Raw genomic sequence first — 21770 nt, 5'->3', positions numbered from 1 at the left:
CTGCCAAAAAAAAATAATAATGATTAAATTTCTGATTTATTAGATCAAGCAAAAATCTCACACTTGTAAGAAATTCAGAATTAATTAATAAAAGGAAAGCTCATATGGTAAAATCACAAAATAATATCTTTAGTAAGAAATTCTCAAATGGCACTAATTGATACATGTGATACTGTTTGTAGTGATTCCCATCACTGTGTTTACTTATTGCAGGCATAAGCAAATATTCATCTCAATGGCAAGAGGTTTCGGGATCAATATTAACTTTCGAGGATGTCACGATGTATTTATAGATAGATAAAGCATGAAAAATACATGTTTATCCCCTTTGCAAGTTAGAGGGAAATAGGAATGGTACCCGATGGTCCAATTATTACATACAGTACATCTATATATTATCACACCAAATTATCAGTACTTTAGCCTTTTCATTCTTACAGCAATTTTTTTAAACCAAACTTCTTACTCTTTTGAAGAGTCCTTGAATTTAATGGTTCTAAGGTCAAGGTCACTGTTACTATTTTTAGAACATTCTTGTTTTCTAAATCATCACTTTTCATGTGGTAATGAAAGCAAATCCAAGTCAGGTAAAATGGCAGAGAAATTCCAACTCCTTTTTTATTGGAGGAATAACCAAATACTGTGTCTCAATACCTTAAGCTTGTGATATGACAAGGAAGAGTTGACAATATCCATATCATATTAAACTTTTGCCATGTAACAATAACTAATCATTTTTATATCAGTTTGTATAGTAAGTTATAATATATGCAATGCAGTTTGATAAAATGTTACAGTTTATAATTACAATGAAACCAGTTGATGTATAGGCATTGATAGCTTGTAGGCCAAAATAAATATTACTTATTATTGAAGGTACTTGTTTTAACTTTCCCCATCTTTGTGGTATGTGTTTCTCAGGAAGTTGAGAAACAGGCAGTGCAGTCCAGCGTGCTTGGGCAAGACACTCAACCTTGATTGCTCAAGATGACCTGTGGTGGGCCTCCTGTATGTTGTTCAGAGAAGAAGCCACCAACTGCAATATAGAGACTTTGCCTAAAAATGATCTTGCCTCTTCTCTGACTGAAAATCCTGCAATAGTAAGACCATAATGATTATTGTAAAGTGGAACCTGGAGTATAATTTGTATTTAATGCTGTGAAAGTTCTCTGTAATGTTTCAGCAATCAGAGTAACACTTTCATTAAAATATTCATATTTAGAATTCAAAATTATCACCATCAATTTTGAACAGAAAAGTTTACTGATATTCTTCCACATTAAAATCAAATTTGTTTATTTTACGATTGATTCAGGTTACGCATCATTTGTCTCATTTTAATTTGTTTAAGGCTGGAGTTAGATATAGATGTATTAAGTCTGTGGTTCATATATTAATTGTTTATATAACAGATGTATGTAAGTGTGCTGTTAAGATAAGATTTAGTGGTATTCAAAATACAAATTTATTTCATATTTAGTAATGTAATTTAATATCTCCAAGAGATTTTTTACATGTTTGATGTTATACAGTTGGTTAAATCCAAATCACACCATCATGTTGTTTTAAAAAGACAGTTTTTACTACAGTTGTATCTGTAGAACAGAAAATATTATTGAATTTTCCTATAAAAGTACAATAAAAAGAGAAATTTATAGATAAAACTGTTGTTCCATTTTACTTCATAGTTTTTTCTCATTTTATCATAGTGGTATTACTAGTAAGGTGTTAAGATGGTGTTAAGGAAACCATCCTTGATACTGTAGGAGTAATGATCACTTCTGTACCCCCCACCCCTGGAACACATCATGGCAAAATCGAGGGTTCTATGTGCAACACCTGGTGGACAAGACAAAAAGACTAGTTTGATCATTTAATGTACATCAAACAAAACTGTATATTGTAACAAGTTGGGTGTGCTCCTTTGTAATCTTCAAATGGAACCTGTAATTGGTCAGTATTTTTCTCTTAGAATCAATCAAATTACTTTGCTTGTACCTTCAGTTTTGCATGACATGTTCCAGGGGTGCAGAGAGAGAAAGTGATCGTAACCTCTAGAGTTTCGAGGACAGGAGAAAACTTGTCAGCAGTACACATCTTCAAAACTACACGTGATTATAGCAGACCACAAATATATAATTTCCCTGTAGCCAAAGTTGTCTCTAGTCATAGTACCAAGAAGTTTCAAGAAATGACAGGACATTTTAGAGTGTTTTCCATTTGTCCCTATGATGAACTTAAAACTTTGTCTAAAAATTTCGTCTTTCAAGTTTTCAGATGACCTGTTTGAAGTTTGATAGGTTTGATAATCAGCACAGTAAGCAAATGAAAGACTGACATTTAAACAATCATTGGAAGAGTTATCACCCTTTATTTCTAAGCTTTCTACTCTATATCAGAGAGATTAAAAAGATAGATCATAGCATGAAGTTGTGCTCTCATGGGTGTTGTAAACTCAACAATTTTAGGAAGAGTTAATGCCCTTTTTTATTCTTAACTGTTAAATCCCATGTCTGTCTTTGGTCAGTTTCTTTTAAAATTTAATTGATTTATCATAAAGACACATGTTCCTGTGAGGAAGCCCGTCAAAGTTAAGGAAAACAAATGACCTTGACATGTATTCAAGGTCAGGGGTCAAATTTATTAAAACATTTAAACGACTTCTTATGAACTAAAAGTCCTAGAGGCATGCTTTTTGACTGGTATGTTCCTAGGATGAACCCCAACAAAATTTGAAAAAAAAGATGACCTTGACCGATGTTCAAGGTCACAGAGGTTAAATTTGTTAAAACCTTTAAATGACTTCTTGTGAACTAGATGATACGTGGCTGGTACATATATACCAGGTGAGCGCTGCAGGCCCATTGTGCCTCTTGTGATTGCTTTTTAATAAAGACACATGATATCTGATAGATCGTGCAAAAGACAATCATGTAAACAGAAAATCTCTCAACAGATTTAGAGTAAGGTACAGTAGAGCCAAACAATGAATTAAAATGCATCATACAGCTGTTTCATCCTTAATGGACTCCCCAGTGAAAAAGATATGGTGGACACCAACCCCAATATTGGATAAATTTCATGATGCCCTATCAGCAATATTTCCTTAAAAGAATTCGGGGAATAATGTACGCCTTCCGTAATCCAGAACCTAACCTATACCGTGCCCACGCTTGGAGTCTTACTTGAACAAACCGCACCCTTCCGATAACACATACTAGACACGTCAGATCATTACACATATAGTGGAGACTATACTTAAAATGACCATGGGATGCTGGACAATATATAAGAGGCCGAAAGGGCCGGTATCATTCAAATGATACATCTGAAACTGCTTTATCTACTGAATTTACTGCCGATTTAAGGATTTTTAAGGCCCTGCCCCTCTGGACCACATTTTGACAAAACATTTATTCGTTCAGGAGAAGAAGGATTCTAAATAGTCGGCGGACGAAGGACGGACAACGTGTTACGGCATAAGATCGCATTGGTCATTCGAAACAGGCGTGGAAAAAACCGAGTATTCTATCTGCGCTATTTAGGTTCACACCTTCGACAGACTGAATGTTGTCAACCATCCGATAGCTTTTCACGATATCTTATCAAATTGATACGTTTGTATAACGAGCGAAGTGCGTGTCCAAGAATGTAACTACAATATGAACCTGAATGATGCGTCACGATCTCTTGATAAACGGGTAGTTGGACTTTGGTACGGCGCCTGGGGTGTAAACGAACCATCAGAGACACGGTAAGTCAATATATGATATTTATTCTGTATATTAACATCATCAATTTATTACATCAATCAAATGTCAATTTATATATTCATATTGTTCATTTTTGATATTCTAATCACGGCATAATAATACGTATAATCATATGCATGTCTATTGTATTTAGCGAAAATACAGCATGTGATTAGATCTAACATGGCCGACATGAAATCGACCCATTCAGTACGGAAATATTTGGTTGATAAAACCTGACTGGATCCTACAAAACACAAGTAACCATTACGTACGACATTTAATACTGTGACTTTATATCTTCTTTGGTAATTGAGTGCATCTAGAAATGTCTTCAACGTTTCTATCAAGACAGCTACTGAAATATCTAAGTCCCCACTGCTGGTACCATTCACATTGTCGGGTGGTGCAGTTGTACCGAGTCTGTCACCTACGCGGTCATGTGTTCGATTCCGCGATCGTAAGTGAAAAAAATGTAGTCATCGACCCGACTTTGTTGATTTCAACACGGCTACATCTGATTTCTCTCACAATAAGACCCCTCGTGCGCTGTGAACCATACTACAACATGTAAAGATATATTGCTTTTTTTTCTTCAATTAAACCGAATTAGTAAAGAGTTAAACAAAACCAGATACACTTGGTAAGATCTGCATATGTCTCTGGCAAAGAAAATAATCCTGTTCTTTCTTCATTTTCAACAGCAGACTATCACCATGGTAACCAGAGTATTATTACTGGCATTCGTGGTGAGCGCCGTAGTTGGACAAGTGGCGAAACATGGCAAAGATAGCTCTATTTGTCAAGATCCGGTGGCACCTGCGGGTGGTAAGTAATGTTATATAAATAAATAAACAGATAAAGACATAAACTGGCTGTTGATGGCACAGGCCAATGGCAAACCATGATCTGGTAGCACCTACCGGAAGAAATAAATAAATAAATAAATAGATAAAAAAAAACACCAACTTTACAACCACCTGAAAAGTTCCCGGATTGTTGACGAGACAAGCCAGTGACAAACTGGGTATGGAGTTAGTGAATGGAAACTGATTGATTGAATGTCGAAACGAACCAATAAAATATACAGACTACTACATCTGATTTTAATCCATAATAAACTACTTTATTCGAAATCGATTTTATAAAGGATTTATTTTTTCAATGCAAATCAAATTTAAATCAGGTTGTTTAATGGGTAAATATCAACCTGATGTGGTATATGTTAAGATATTTTGTTTATCTAAATATATTACCAGTTATTCCCGTGCCGAAGCCTACCATTCCTGAACAGTTCAGCGCTAACATAGAGTGTACGATTAAAAATAAGAATATGACAATTGACATGCACGAGTTTTTCGACAACACCAACAACAGAGGCGCTCTCTCTCAGTACCAGGACGGCGAATCATACATGGCGTGGTACGACTACAGTATTAATGAATTCATCTCATACTTTCCAACATTATGTAAGTATAGATAAACAAACAAACAAATACTGTAAATTACTTGTATATCGCGTGGGTTTTATTTTCGCGTTAAAAGAAGAGAGTCAATCACGAATTCAAATCCCTCGCGATTATTTGTACAGAAAAAAATCTTTTATCGATATCAGATTACATATGTCTAATAGCTCATCATTTGTGAACTGAAAGTCATTTCTAAATCATCGTTAGCAAAATCATGTATACGCGAATATGTCTGAAGAGGTAAGTGCGTGAAAAAAAGTATTCTCAAAATCTATTGATTTGCAGCAACTAAATAGATAAATCAATAATACATAAACTGATACAGAATGTATTATACAGAACAAAACTCTAAGACAAACCGATCTGCAGATGAAAGTCTTCTATTATATAGCTTATGGCTTATAGCGCACAAAATTATTTGACCTGCGTGATGAATGTTTTCCAAAGAGATAGTGTGGTTACTTGAGAACCTTAACGAAAGTTTATATTAATATGTAGGTCTCTCAAGATTAATTAGTGAAGTTTTAAACTTAAAATCAAGAATTAAAATTTGTTCAGATAGGTCTGATGAGAAATTAAGAAATCATGTTTTATTCTCAATAGCTTATTAACCATCGAATACATAGCAGTACTATTACTACTACAGACTGGAACATCTCTGAAATAAGCCTTTTTTTCTAGCTCTCTGTACGGCTTCAAAATTGAGCGATTCTAACCAGAGATTCCTGTTTGGATACCAGACACAGACCGGTTCGTCTGGACATATATTCTCAGCTGGTCAAGCTCTTCACTTCACGACAGATGCTAAAGAGGTTTACATGGGCAGGTCAATGGTTAGAGGGATTGCTGTCGATGTATGGAAATCTTGTCAATACTGGGACACGTTTGACGCCACAATGACCGTTTACTGGTATTTCTCAGGTGCAGTCTAATAATGATTTCTTATAGTTACAAATTAGTAATATTAATTAATGCAGTCTTGTACGATGGCATTTTTTCCCCAAAATATCGATTGTTAAATCTCCCTTCAACCGATTCAGGAAAGGGCCAAAGTTTATTCTCTGAATTAGTTTATTGACGCTTAAACATCTCAAACTACCGTCCCCTATATTGTAAATTACACGATTACTATTTTTGTTGGGCTTGAATTTCATTGTTTATCTCAAAAATGAAAAAAATAGATAAAAAATTCTTCTGTACTCTTCATTTCTGGCATAAATATAGTTGAATTAATCAAATTAAACGAATTTTAACATTTTGAGAATATAAGAATTGGCGGGTTAAGATAATTTATTAACTGAAATAAACAAAAATATATTCCCACGAAAATTAAAGTTTTTTACGGTAACTTCACCATCTGATTTGCTTCTAACAGACTGTAAGAGTTATCATACAACACACCAAATAGCAGATACTTCATTTCTACGTTATATATACATTTATTTTACCAAAGAACACGAATTCGTGTGAGTTATAATTACCTCAAAGATGTGGTATGAAAACGACTTTAAATCGGAGACTGTACAATAAATATACGGGTGAAAAGTTTCTTTTGATAATTTAGAGTTAAATACAGTACAGTCATACAAAGACTTTATCAGAGTACAACAACACAGCAATAAATGAGATCAGAGATAAGAAGATATTGAAATTAATATAGGATCTTAAACAAGACTTGCATATTAAATAAAAAGGCAATTAAGACACGAGTTTAAATTATGCATTTTTAAAGATAATTATACCTTGAATTGCTGAAATTGTAGAGAGTTATCAGATTTGGTGTAATGTTTACATTGATACAAAAATTGATTTAAGGAAATAAGATAAAATCATGTAGCACAGACTGATCAGGCAGGTGATTGATCAGGATATTTAGATTTCTTTGCGAAGGCTCTTGGCCTCTTACTTTTCAAAAAGTGCCAAATGCCAATTGTTCTGTGCTTGTCGGAATATAGAGATCCTCAGTCTTGTCTTTTGCCTGATGGACTAGTAGCAACTTGGTCGTCTGATATTCTGTAAAATAAAGATTTGATTGCGTTTTAACGACCCCTGTGATAATATTACGAATCATTTGTTCGTTACAGCGGCGTCAGAATGGGACACAGCTGTCGGTCAAGCAGTACCTGTGGGTGCATACATTAAAGGAGCCGTATGGGACAAGCCTACATCTTCTCCTCGACCAATTGAACATTATTATGATATTTTTCATTTCAGGATTGGAAGTCCACCTGACGTGGTATTCCAGGTAATTTTTTTTTACTTTTGTTTCCTGTTGTAATATTTGTAGTTCAGAAGGGTTAGTGAAACCTTCGACAGATTAGTAAGAGATAAGTAAGCTGAGACGTATACAGACAGACATACAGACTAAGGCTTAAGCACTGGCATACAAACTCTTACGTAAACTATCTTGATATTCACTCTCACGAAATAGATATTCCTCATCTACAATTATGAACATAACTCGGGGTTTTGCCTCGATATCTATTTCGAGTACAAATTGCGCTTTTGTCCGAAGGGTTTTGTTTCAAACTCATTTTTAATGGATGATTTCGGAATATAATGTCTGGTCACGATATCAAAGGGACGAGAACAGAACGAAAGACGAACACTGGAAACGCCTGATATTTTCCTGTGTCATGTATACTAATTGTAGATATGTATGTATCGGATTTCAGACTCCCCCAGGAGTGCTTTGTTCTAACCGTGTGAATACAAAACATGTCCCGAGTGTGTCAGACGCGTTCAGCTTTACTGTGGAAGTAGTGGACAAAACGCTCGGTACTGTCTCCTACATGACGGTAAGTAGCGCGCCAATATCTGATGTCAACTGACGCAAAGCATCACGGTTATTATCTAAGTATACAGGTGATATAGATTACAAATTTTAAAGCGCCGGGTCATTTTGTTATTGAACTTTATAGTTTTGAATTTCTTTAGCGTGAAAAGAAGAAACTAAAAATAATATTCAGACTCAACATTTTTTCTCATAAGAATGTATCGACCTGATATTGTAATATCCTCACTTATGGAGGGGACAGTGATTGGCAGCGTTATACGCATGATTTCATACTAATGATGACGTCAGCATATATAGAACGGCATATATCGCCGAAAACTCTATTTTTTTCATATTCAGGTTCCTATCTCCTTTTCTATGAACAAAAATCCTATTTCTAGAATCTGGCATATGCAAGTGATACTTACGTATGCAAATTGTATTGTAAATGATTTGCAGGAATATTATGACTCCATCAACAACTTTGTGAGATATACACACCGACCTTCACCCATGGAAAATAGTCCATACGGAACCAACGACCTTATAGAAGTGCACGATTTTAACACTGGTAAGTTACGACAACCATAATCATTGGAACAAGGCCGATTTAGATATCATTTAAATAAACGATAAAAAACCGTGTTGATTATGGACTTTACAAATATACATAGTTTTAAACCTTTTGTAAAGGGCATATGATATGCCTTTCTAGATATGTAACATTCTTAGATATTATCATACAGCCAAGTTGATAGCACTTTGGAGCACAAAATGTTTGATAGAATTTCTGTTCGTTTCAAGGGTTTGCCTTCGATACTGATAACATAATAGGATTTCTGCATGCTTGAAGGAATTGCTTAAGTTATTGATGAAAAACATAATTTTTGGTTGTTTAAAGGGGTTGCCTATGTTACAGATAATATAATAGGATTCCTGCTTGCTTGAAGTGGTTGCTTATGTTACTGAAAAATAACAATGTTTGGTTGTTTAAATGTGTTGCTTATGTTACGGATTAATTCGGATTAATTGGATTGCTGTTTGTTTGAAGGGATTGCCTATGTTACGGATAATATAATTGGATTTCTTTTGGAACGATAGCTAATGTAACGGATACTACAATTGGACTTCTGTTAGTTGGGAGGGTTGCTAATGTTACGGATAATATAATTGGACTTCTGTTAGTTGGGAGGGTTGCTAATGTTACGGATAATACAATTGGACTTCTGTTAGTTGGGAGGGTTGCTAATGTTACGGATAATATAATTGGATTTCTTTTGGAATGATAGCTAATGTTACGGATAATATAATTGTATTTCTGTTTGTTTGAAGGGGTTGCTTATATTACGGATAAATCGCACGGTAACTGCACAGTGACAACGATAAACCTGACGTTTGACGGATCCAAAGCTAGCGCCTCTACACTACGACTCAGAAGTTCCCGAGAATTTTTCTATTTTAACGCTATCAACTTTACCTATGAAGGAGTGGTAAGATCTAGATAAGGAAAAGAAAGTTATTTTTTGAGTTCTCCTCCTCCTCTTTCTGTTTACAAAGCATGTTGCTTTTGCGGATGTGTCTTACTATTCTAAAAAGTCTGGCGTTGCTGCTGCATACCATTCGATCGTTTTTTTACGACATCTGATTATTGAGGTGTTTTCTTATTTGAGAGCGTGACATTACTTCCTTTGAGTGATCAAGATTTACATGTCGGGTGTCGTCAATGAGGAAGAAGACATTTACTCTTCCGGAACACCTGGTCTTATTCTCCTTTTTCAGGAGTCTCCAAGTTAATATTTCTTGTGTTCGTATTTTGCCCTCGTTTTATTGAATTTGAAATTGGATTATATTTATCTTCACTTGATGGCATTTTCTTGATGTTTTTATAGCCACGAGTTCAGCTACTTGGCAGTGTGCTGCTCCCACAAACCGTTCTATATCTGTTTATCATGTGACGTCTTCTTTATTTGTCGTTTTGAAGAATGGATATTATATTGCAGAATAAGATTCGATTTATTGACGCGGACACGTGGGTAGGACAGCGACCAAACTACCCTCCTGGTAGTGGAGGTTCATCCACTTGGCAGTGGTATTTTGCCACGGTAAGTTTGTGAAAAAGTATTGGAACAAAGTCGAGACCGTTCGGTGTTAAAACTGTCAACATTAAAAACATAGCAAATTTGAAATGATTTCCTAAAACATGACTCGATTCTTTGTTACGTAGACTTGTTGTGTGTTGATTCGTTGCATGTTTTAATGTTTACCAAGCGTGCATATTAAAAATTTAGTTCAGTTTTAGAATCATTGCACCTTGTTATCTTGCTTTCTCTTATCTCTCCTTCGTTTTTGTCTAGGTGTTTTTCATTGGTTTAACACATTCTAATCTAATATTTTGTCTGTGTTTCACCGATAAATCAACGTAGTTAATCATTCAAGAAAGTTTTAACATTGGAAATTTTTAATTCAAATTGATGATTTAAATGTTCAGTCCTCAAGCTATATCTGGTTTTGCAACCTCTTTTATATTTCAACATTAAATTTTGTCGTTCACAGTCAAATTATACTACTAATGAATAAAACATTGTAAACATACATTGGTCAACAACTGATTTTCTTTCGTATCAGGATAACTGGTTTGAGATTAACACTGGAATGTCACAAGGAGGTGTTCCTATACAGATGAACATCGATGCTCCCAATGTAAGTACTTTTTTATTTTACTATTATATATATCACATTTTCTGAAATAATACAACCTTTGGAGTCATTTAATCTTAATTATGAAAAAAACACCGCATATTAATTAATCAAATTAATTAGATTTACATTCAAAATTCAAATATAGAGAAAACAAATTCTAGGGTGATGCAGTAAGCAATCTTTCCTTCTTTAACCCTGCAATGTTTCGACCCAGGGGGATTTTGCATCAGTTCAGTGTTGACAGGTTAGGCACGATTGCATATACTGCAAGGTGCTCGTCACTTACCTTCTCTTGATCAATTCGTTGAGAACATTGCCAATATTGAATTTAATCTATATTTTAACGTTTAACGTATAAAAACATAGCGTTTTGTGTGAAATTCACTGTTCATACCTTCCAATATTTTCCTTTGATAAGTGTAACTGTATAAAGGATCATATTTACAATTTATTCCTTTAACTACTAATTTATCAGAATTAGATGATAAGTTGCATTGTAGATATGTATCACTGAGTGATCCAAATTACATGAAACATTCCATATAATCTGTAAAGTACGGTGATATCTTATATTTTGGTAGGGTATTTAAGAAAATACTTTTTCATTTGCATTTTATTTTTTTTGGGGAACTCCTTATACAGAAATAATGTCAGTTCTAACACTTTACTATTTCGTGGACATATAAATACGTTAATAAAGCGAAAATATTGAACGATTTGAAAAAAATTAGGTTAAATTTAACGATGCTTTTTCCCCTCCGGAATTCGTCTACTCATACCAAACTTTCTGCTTGAATGGACTACGAAAAAATCTTTTTGTCATGTATTTTCCTCTTGGTATGATATTCCTTTTCTTTTTAATCAATCGGTTCTTGCATTTATACAGGCTGGTATGAGCTACGAGTACCACATGTTTAACTTTAAAAGCAGCGTACCAGACCTCCTCAAGTATGATGTTAGTGCTTGTTATGTCAGCCGTGACAGGAGGATGTTCCAAATGAAATTTCCTGGTAAGCTCTTACGTCACGAAATCACCGATTGTCAAAATGCTCAGATCATGGCGATTTCATGAATCAAATTTACTGTACGATCTCTGATTCTTTACAAAACTGAAAATTGTATTGTAATATATCATTGTGGTTTATTCTTGTCAAATTCACCCGAAGGAACCGGATATTTGTAATCTAATCCTATTTTTGATTCTGAGCTTCAAATATCGAAAATTACATTATCTACAATACATTGCAGAGATCCAGCATTATTATGTAATCAAAATTTTCTAGATAAAGCTGAAAAATCATCTTATTAAATCGCAAATTTCTTCTTCAACCTCACTGATTTGTCAGAACAATCTACAAATGGTCATTGAGCTCTAGAAACATAATCACTTTTCAATCCTTTCGAACATCGCCATTGTTCAGCATATACAACTTGACGTACTTTTGAGATAATTCAGTTTTTTTAATCGATAAAATCAATTGGATTGCGATACTAGTGCCTAGTTGTAAATATTAGCACAAAAAAATGAATAAATAAACATAGAATACAACGTAACTTACAGTATATGTTGATTTTGTCAGGTCAATACACACATGTTGTGGATTCCAACCTTGATCAGTTCAAATATTTCATCCTGGTATCATTGACAAAAACCATGTCTGTGTCGCCTCTCAGAGTTTCAAACATCCAGGTAAGTATTTCCCTGACCATAACATTTCAGGAAATGAAGTCAGGAAAAACTTGCATACGTTTGAAAGGCTATATTGCATAATGACATTTCGTCAGTACAAAATTACTCATTTAAGCTAGCTAAATGCTGAGAAAGGACTTGGATTTCCAATTACTGTATTCTATTTCTGTCTGAAAACATAATAATAAAGCGAAATTATATCACTATGATGTGAGGCGAGTTATGCGGCGTCGATAAATATTATAATAGTTTTTCTTGTGTTTTCCAGGTGTTTTTCGACAAAGATATCGTCGTCAGTTTTGAAGTCTTGGACGTGGCCCCAATAAAGGGAGATGTCACGAAATACAAGGCGGAAACACCTCTAGCCCAAGCTGCAAGCGCTCTGATTAATAAAATCAATTCTGGACAGTTTTTCATTGCTATGCATTTTGACAACTTTCAGTCCGTAAGAATAATGTCTTTTATTTTTTAAATTTTAATATACATAGTTTGTTCTAGATTAATTCAATAAGTTAATTGGAACAATTTTTAAACGACCATGAGTGTGTCATACATATTCCAAATACTGGTGAAATATGATAATACGTTGTAAATAGCTTACAGATCTGATGCGTTTTGGATATCGTAAATTTTTCACCTATTTGTGACTGGTCATAGTTTATAGTAAGAAATTGTCTATTGTTTATACTATGCTGGCATTGTACTTATTGTATATTTATAGCTGACAGGTGTGTGTATTGTTTATTGGTAACAGTTTACAGGTATGATACCTAAAACCCAGAGTTTGATTGAAACAACTTACCTGTGGAACAGTCAGACGGGAAAAGCCATTCCTCAGTCATCGTCCGGATACGGAGCAGGTCAGATCCATCGCAATTTACACAATTAAATGATGTATATCGTCAGCCATTGTCTTAGGGTTAGGGTTAACCCTAACTTCCATACAATCTAAATTGCTTGCATTTTGGGAACGTGACATTTCTTTGATTAAATTACGTTGCGGTCGTCCTCGATGAAAAAAATTCCCTCGATTGATTCTATTCTTGTAAATTCTCTGTGGTCTTTGATGAAAAATGAGCTATAGTTTACTTAATTGTCAATCAATTTAATGATTTAATGATTTCGAAAATATTAGGTCGTTCTATAGAAGATATGAACATGTTACCAAATGTTATTCTCTCCTTTATCTATAGGTGTAATGGCAGCTGTAGGAGTTGTTGTTCCAATAGTTTCAGCAGCTTTTGGAGGAGTGCTTGCTTTCTTCTTCTTTAAATAAAAGGTAAAACATTCATTCGTAAGTTATAAAATGGTTAATTGTTAAAAACTATTTTTACATCGAATAAACAGTATCTGATTTGATATTCCGCATTATTTTGTTCTACTCTATTAGACTCTTTATTTATATAAATTGTGCTATTCAGTTGTGTCTTATGTACAATATTTGATATTGGCTACCATGGACAGTTATCTGTTAAACATACTTCTTTGGAATTTTTAGAAATTCAAAATTTCTTTTTAGATAAATCGTAAGAATGTCCTGTGTCCATTTTACTGAAACAAATTAATACGAAAAGAGGAAAAATCATCTGTTATATTTCCCTGTTAACAGATTGTCAGTGATCAGGAAGGCCATCATACCAGACTCTTCATCCTTGAAACCATTGCAATAGGAACAACATCAAAACCGTGGATCTGGCAGGTTTTACACAGCGTGTTAAAGACTCCCAAATGGTGTGTTATCAACAAAAACAATATTTGCAATAATTAATTTAGTAATGGGACTTGACATCGATATTGCTGAAACATGACTTCCTCATTCATAGTCGAACGCGTGTGTTGAGTGTGTGTTAAAAGGATATCCGATAAGTAATGACAAAGCGAAGGAGAATATCTGCGATATCTCCAATGTGATCGTGTATTTTTACTTTCGTCTTATAAAATTATTCCTGCTCTATGATGATAATAATAGTGTTCATAAATATATATTTCAAATAAATGTGGTATGTCAGTAATTCTATAAGTAGCCGTTGCAGATTTCTGTGTAAATGAAATGAAAACTGTTTTTGAGAGAGCTACTCTAAAACTTTCAACTAGAAGCTCTTCCGTGATGTAGGTCTGTGTGTCAAACTGCAATTCTATAAAATTTCCTTAAGCTCCCTACTAAGGTATTTTATAAGGGGATGACTGAGCACTGTTGTGTATATTGCTAACTTTAACTTTAAAAATTAATGTTTTAAAATTTTGTTAATATATCAATTATTCAAACAATTGGAGAGATAATAAAAAATATATGTTTCTTATATCATTTGTTTCTGTTGATTTTGCTATTAACGTGACGACATAAAATTATCGAGTCAGTGACATATCGCTTCGTAACACCATGTAAGGATTTGGGTTACGTGGTTTGGAGCTTCATCAATGTACAATGTACCTGTGGCAGGTATTTTTTTGAAAACTGTGAGACGAACAGATCTGTGTGTCCTGGTTGTGTCCATGGGCAAAGTAATTGCTCTACATGGCACACGATGGGTCTCCTTTGAGGTATCCACCAGGTACTTCATGTTTTCCTTAAAATTATAATAAATTTCAAGGTAGGATGACTGTTAATGTTTCAACTTTTAAAAGACAAAACACTTCATATTCCGGTCCGATAAAGTGCTAATACTATTTTTCAGATCTCAAAGCTATCGGATGAGTAAAGATTGTACGAAAAAGAACCACGTGATACAAATATACTAAAACACAATTTCACAAACTATACACGGTATAACCAAATAATTCATTAAAACACAAAATAAATGTGAGATATGTCTTTTTTAACACCTCTGCTAATAGATATATTTAAAATTACATTCGTTTTCATTGATATCAAATTTTATATCTGAATTTACAGAAGGACGAAACAACTCAGTTTAGTCGCATAGTACTTGGTACATAATATACACTTGTACATGAAGTTGTTCTAAATTATCTGGTATGTAAAAATTACTAAATCCATAAGATTATCAGGCTAGTGCATCTCTTCGTCTACATTGTTTGGCTCTACTCATCTTCCATACAATAGCTATGCTTACTATTGCTCTCAGCACCTCTGGAACATTTCATGGCAACAATTTTCATGTGGAACATCTTCTGGACAGGACTAATTTGATCTTTTGATGTTCATCAAACGAATTTCGGGTTAGCATAACAGTATGTTGTATTTGCGTTGACGTTACTCCTTTCAGTCCTCAAAGGAGCGTATCAGAATTGTGATTGGTCAGTTTTGTTTCACCTGAAACCCGATCTAGATTAATGAAATAACTTTTTCTTTCTTCAGTTTTTCCACAAAATTTTAAGGACTGCAGAGAGCGACGGTAAGAGTAACCACTGGAGTATTGAGGATGGGCTCTACTGAGTCTTATTTATACGTAAATTTGCTATTCGCTTGTATACATGTTGTATGATCTTACAGAAAAGTAAATTGGCGAGGTTGTATATCGATAAAATCTTTTTTGATATGAGAAAAGTTATCTCCATGTACAAATTGATATCTGGGTCTAACAGATATTTCGTATCTGTGACACACTTATAAATGTATGTTTATGAGGTATACTTATCAGAACATACCTATATCATTGTTAAGGGATATAACAACCTACCTCTAGATACAAAATGTACCTATCTCTTGGACCAAACATCTGTCCAGCGAAATGTTTAAATGTCTAATGGCCGAAACAAGACTTGTATTAATTAATCTTGTTTGCTCGAATGGATTTGAAAAACAAATCGCGAAGTAGTGAAGATAACCGAAACCTTTTTCATGTCAGATCAATATATTCAGCCATTTTGATGGAAGTCGGTTGCTGAAGGTTTTTTGACAAAAATCGGTAAATGAGGTCTTATTGATAAAAACAGGTTGCTGAAGGCTTATTGATGAAATCTGTAGATGAAGGTTTTTCAATGAAAGCGGTTGATGAAGGCTTCTTGACGAAAATCGATTGATAAAGGCTGATTAATGACGACTTTTTGTTAAAGGCTTATTGATGAAGGTTTAGTGATGAAAGATGATTGAAAACCAATTAATAAAGATTTATTGATGAAGACTGATTGATTAATAAAGGCTGATTAATAACGGCGTATCGATAAAGGCTTATTGATGAAGACTGATTAATGAAGGCTTTTTGACGAAAACCAATTAATAAAGGCTGATTAATAACGGCGTATCGATGATTAATGAAGGCTTTTTGACGAAAACCAATTAATAAAGGCTGATTAATAACGGCGTATCGATAAAGGCTTATTGATGAAGACTGATTAATGAAGGCTTTTTGACGAAAACCAATTAATAAAGGCTGATTAATAACGGCGTATCGATAAAGGCTTATTGATGAAGACTGATTAATGAAGGCTTTTTGACGAAAACCAATTAATAAAGGCTGATTAATAACGGCGTATCGATAAAGGCTTATTGATGAAGACTGATTAATGAAGGCTTTTTGACGAAAACCAATTAATAAAGGCTGATTAATAACGGCGTATCGATAAAGGCTTATTGGTGAAGCCTGATTAATGAAGGCTTTTTGACGAAAACCAATTAATAAAGGCTGATTAATAACGGCGTATCGATAAAGGCTTATTGATGAAGACTGATTAATGAAGGCTTTTTGATTAATAAAGGCTGATTAATAACGGCGTATCGATAAAGGCGATAAAGGCTTATTGATGAAGACTGATTAATGAAGGCTTTTTGACGAAAACCAATTAATAAAGGCTGATTAATAACGGCGTATCGATAAAGGCTTATCGATGAAGACTGATTAATGAAGGCTTTTTGACGAAAACCAATTAATAAAGGCTGATTAATAACGGCGTATCGATAAAGGCTTATTGATGAAGACTGATTAATGAAGGCTTATTGATCAGTCTGATTGTGCTCCTACTATGCCATCCTACCTATCGTTTGCTATCCCACTTGCTTTCGTGCAACCATGAATATGTGTTTTGAACAAAACGGGGAATAATTAATTCATGTTTCAGCCTTGAAATTTGCTTGCTAGGTGTGGTAGATGAAGACGTTGCTTATTAACTTTCTAACACATGGTCATATCCTCCTTGTACCGTTCCGGGGCCTTAAGTCCTGATTTTCCTTCTTGTTGTTCTTTTCAGTCCAAGTCCAAATGACTTCTTTATGCAACCGTTCCGGGGCCTTAAGTCCTGATTTTCCTTCTTGTTGTTCTTTTCAGTCCAAGTCCAAAAGACTTCTTTATGCAAACTAGATATAAAAACCTGTTTAAGGATGAATTAGAAACCTTTCTTTTCAACCTCGACGCTGTTGGTGGTACTTAAAGGAATTCGATTCACGGAAAAAAGGATGACCTACTTGTTCACGTAAGAACCGTTTCAAATGTTCATAGGGTAAACAGAGTAAATCCGTTTGTGTTCGATGCTTCACAGTTGCTTTCTTTATAAAGATAAGCTTAATTAGTTTTTCAATACAGTTGAACCTCGCTATCTCGAACTCAATAATTCGAAGACCCCGTTCAATTCAGAGTATTTCGCCGGTCCCTGTCTAACTTTACAAACAACATTCGTTCTCACTTAAATCGAATACTCGGTTATTTCGAAATATTCCATGGCCCCACCGGGTTTGAGATAATGAATATATAACAGTTTAATGCATTTTATACCAATTAGCGTGTAGAGCATTGGCAGTTGTATATATGTGAAAAACCTGATAATACTATTGTATGAATGAAAAAGGAGGATTGAAAAAAGACATGTCTGGACTACTAAACTGACATAATGATAACGTAATGCTAATCTATCCAGATATCACATTAACCTTGACTTCGGTCAATCTTGTCTTTACTTATACACGGAGTACGTGGAAAAGTCGGTCTACTTCAAACTACGGTTAGACAGTCTCTAAACTTCGTTATCAACTCGTATACATTGTACTCATAGAAAGTTATATCTAGTATCCTATTAGTAGACCGAGATTTATTTTAATTAGAGGACATTACAGTAAGTTTAAATGGCTACTTTGTTTCGTATGTATTCCACAACGGAAGCAAAGCAAACAAGCTAAAACAAATATCGAACAAAATAAATCTACAATTTATTAACAGGGGTTAGGGTTAGGGTTGTGGAGTGTGGGTGGGTTGGGGATGGAGGTAAACAGGTTTAAATAGGATGAGTGAAGGTGATCCGCGCACAGATAGAGTCAACTGAAGTTTATAAAATACTGTATACCTCACAATCTTGAAAATAAGACGGTGGCTATACGTTTTAGTTATAGGCAGATGCAGATTTATTCAGTAAGAATATTCGGGCTTATTTTTAGTGTAGGATTAATTTCGAGGTCGTCTTGTCTCTGAGTTTTGAGTGTATGAAAATAAGCATGTCTGAAATTTGTATATGGAAGTTGGTTTTTTTTTGCGATGGGTGGTCTGTAAACCTAACTCTATAGAGATCACGCATTTGCATTCATCATACCGTAAAGGATATATATATATATATAGATATTAAAATCCTTGTAGATAAAGAAAAAATGTAAGGTTATGTAATGTTCACAAGTCCGTTGAAAAGGCAAACGAAACGAAGTCTACGTTAACTTCAATTCAAACACGCTAATGTATTTAGGAATACACAGGTCCGCTAAGTGACCTGGCCATGATATTTGTACATCGCCTGATGGTACACTATGTAAAGCAGATAAGATATCACACGTTTTTGTACACGTAAAATTATCAATACTAGTGTACACATTGTTTACTGATAAGAACTATGTAAGATGAGGTTTGTTTGAATAACGCTATCTATTATGTTCAGTAATTCAACTCATGATTAATTAAGATCACTTATCGTTACGTAAGTAATAGGAATATTTCCCCTATTTGTGAATAACATAGGATTTGTATCGGAGATACACAGAAAGAAAATTAGAAATAATTGAGATATATCTCGATTGCAGGGGGTCTATAGAGTAAAGGTTAATACAACCAAATGAAACTGTCTTAATATGGTATTAATTATGTTATTCCTTTCGTTATTCGTAAGAAAGAAAAACAAAGGAGTTTTACTGGGTAGTTCAAATTGTAGCCATTATTTCAATAACACAAGAAACCAATGATATTCCACTGAAGACACAATGGAACGAATTATGGATGTCTCTTCTCATGTTGTTTTCATGTGCTATATATTTGTGTGCTTTGTGCACTCATAGACATTATGGTAACCAGCTGAGTATGTTGTATGTTTACTTAAATTGTATAAAAAAAACTACATTTGAAGTTTATCATTCTGGTTCTAGTTAGTGCTTACGACTTACAAAATTGAGACAAGAAATAAGAAAGTTTTGTCATTCTCATAGGATTCGTGGAAATGCAATATAAAATCTGAACAGAGATTTGTAATGGTGAAATATCTATCACGCCGATACAAGAAATTTCAATCTAGTCTGATAAACAGATACGCATTGCACTGTCTTACTACGGCATTTATGGTTTTATAAATGACAGATCATTGCAGGCAAACACGATACTGTGCATGCTATTTGCTCTATCGTTTATTAGACTATTAATACTACGTCAATTCAATACTAACATTCATATTTTCTACGTATGATGTTTCCGCATGTAGATTAGGAATCGATTTAATTTTTACTTAATCACTAATTACCAGCAGGACAATCTGTCCACTGTCGTTTCTATGCCAACAATATTGGGCGCGTTTTATGTCAAATTCTTGCTTGTTACCTTATTTAGCAATATCACCAAGTAAAAGTTAATATTAATTCAATGTATTAATATAAAGATGAATCCAATTAGATGGAATCGAAAAAATATTGGTTACACCTGACCAATCCTCTAAAGAGAGTCACTGACCTCAGTGATATGTACATGGTTGTATGGTGACAAGACCAGATCTGTACCGTAAATCACTCCTTCGCTTATCTATGCGGTTTTCAAGGAGGTCAACAGTGCACAACTTTAGAGAGATTGTACAAAAGATACATAGACTGATTCATAGAAATGTAGATACAGTATAGACAAAAATAATGGATTCAAAGGAAACTATATTTTATGTTATTTTATAGGGTTTTGATGTAGAAAAAATTATGTATAGTAGGGTAGGTTGATTTGTACCCGTGCAAACAACAGATCAGACTCCACCTTTGCAGCACAAAACAATGTTCGATAGGAAAGCGAGTCTTTAATATCCTAATCAGACAGACTTATTTTGCCTGGTGTTCCAGGTTTCGTTTACATTGTTTTCATTAACAATTTGGCATTACATAAATGGGTTGACCAAGATAAATGGCGATTTTCGTCGATGAAGCAGAAGACGCTCTTTTGCATTGATCTCCTTTTAAATCTTTCCTTTATTCATATTAAACCTTAGCATACAGACTCGGACTTTGTTTTTCGTATTTTCTTCGTTGTTTTAATTCATGTTTAGTGTCATTTTTCAGAAAATACACCTGTCTTTGAAATATACGGATAACATACCTCCCCTTCAATCTCTTAACAAGGATGATGGTCAATTTTAAGTTCTTGATTCTCTCACGTTCTCGTCAAACATGCTACAGATATATACCCCATGTCAAATGCACTACAGAGATACCTCTCGTCAAATACGTTTCAGATATACGTCTTGAAATTAGGAGCCGATCATTGTGAAGCTGCAGGCAACGATTAAATGGTAATAATATATGTATAAACCTACACACATCTAAAATACACTCACATATAACGAATGTTTTAAAATAGCATAGGATAAAATTCCTCTCTCGTTTCTGTTAATATAGATATCACCGAACTTTAGAATAATACAGCATGTTCTGGGTCATTTATGAGTAGGATGAATTGACAGGGAAAAAAGTTATATTCAGGGTTGTGACCTAGTTCATATTCTCAAGAGCTATTAAGTGTCTTTCATATAATAAAGATGTTGAATATTTAGTTTATTTGTGATAAAACGAAAGTTTATCTGATATAATCTTCGAATCATATTCATGATAATATCGCAATTTTAAAATTTTTACCACAGCACATTTTCGTGATATTCGACTATTTCAACAGGACTTGCTATAAAACGGCTGTAAATGTTACCACACCATCTGATTATGTAGGCGTATAAGTTTGATTCAGGACTGTACCATTGTGTCAAAGTAGATAAATATCTGATATAGTTTTACACTGAATATTATCGGTATGATAACGGACTGATATGACACAGGGGACTGCGAAAATCATAATCGTTAAAACGTTTAACTGATAAAATATAGATTCGCGACATTCCTACAAAATTACAGGCCCCTGTGAGATCGCTACGGTTATCCAGATACCGTGACTGATGCACTTTGGACAGCCGGCCCTACATCCCGTGGAGATTTCAAT

At 34.2% G+C, this 21770-nt stretch overlaps 1 protein-coding gene across 1 annotated transcript; it reads left to right on the top strand.

Moving 5' to 3' along the window:
* The first annotated feature begins 4468 nt into the window (after window positions 1-4468).
* Window positions 4469-13663, top strand: LOC132553781 (uncharacterized). Its single transcript, XM_060218057.1, has 14 exons — window positions 4469-4580; window positions 5012-5221; window positions 5903-6142; window positions 7306-7466; window positions 7897-8019; window positions 8457-8568; window positions 9330-9487; window positions 9998-10099; window positions 10623-10697; window positions 11584-11707; window positions 12278-12387; window positions 12656-12832; window positions 13142-13247; window positions 13581-13663. The coding sequence occupies exons 1-14, from the start codon at window positions 4469-4471 to the stop codon at window positions 13661-13663; spliced, it is 1893 nt and encodes a 630-aa protein (XP_060074040.1).
* Window positions 13664-21770: the final 8107 nt, after the last annotated feature.

Source organism: Ylistrum balloti, unplaced genomic scaffold (assembly GCF_031769215.1).
Source record: "Ylistrum balloti isolate Yb309-2 unplaced genomic scaffold, AGI_CSIRO_Ybal_v1 Utg370352, whole genome shotgun sequence".
Lineage (NCBI taxonomy): Eukaryota > Metazoa > Mollusca > Bivalvia > Pectinida > Pectinidae > Ylistrum > Ylistrum balloti.
This window is presented reverse-complemented; position numbering and strand designations above follow the sequence as displayed.

What these genes read in the sequence shown, in the direction of transcription:
- LOC132553781 (XM_060218057.1), top strand. Translation starts at nt 4,469, where the DNA reads ATGGTAACCAGAGTATTATTACTGGCATTCGTGGTGAGCGCCGTAGTT. An exon ending in CTCATACTTTCCAACATTAT is followed by an intron (nt 5,222 to 5,902) that starts GTAAGTATAGAT and finishes CTTTTTTTCTAG; the next exon opens with CTCTCTGTACGGCTTCAAAA. An exon ending in AGTGCACGATTTTAACACTG is followed by an intron (nt 8,569 to 9,329) that starts GTAAGTTACGAC and finishes GTTTGTTTGAAG; the next exon opens with GGGTTGCTTATATTACGGAT.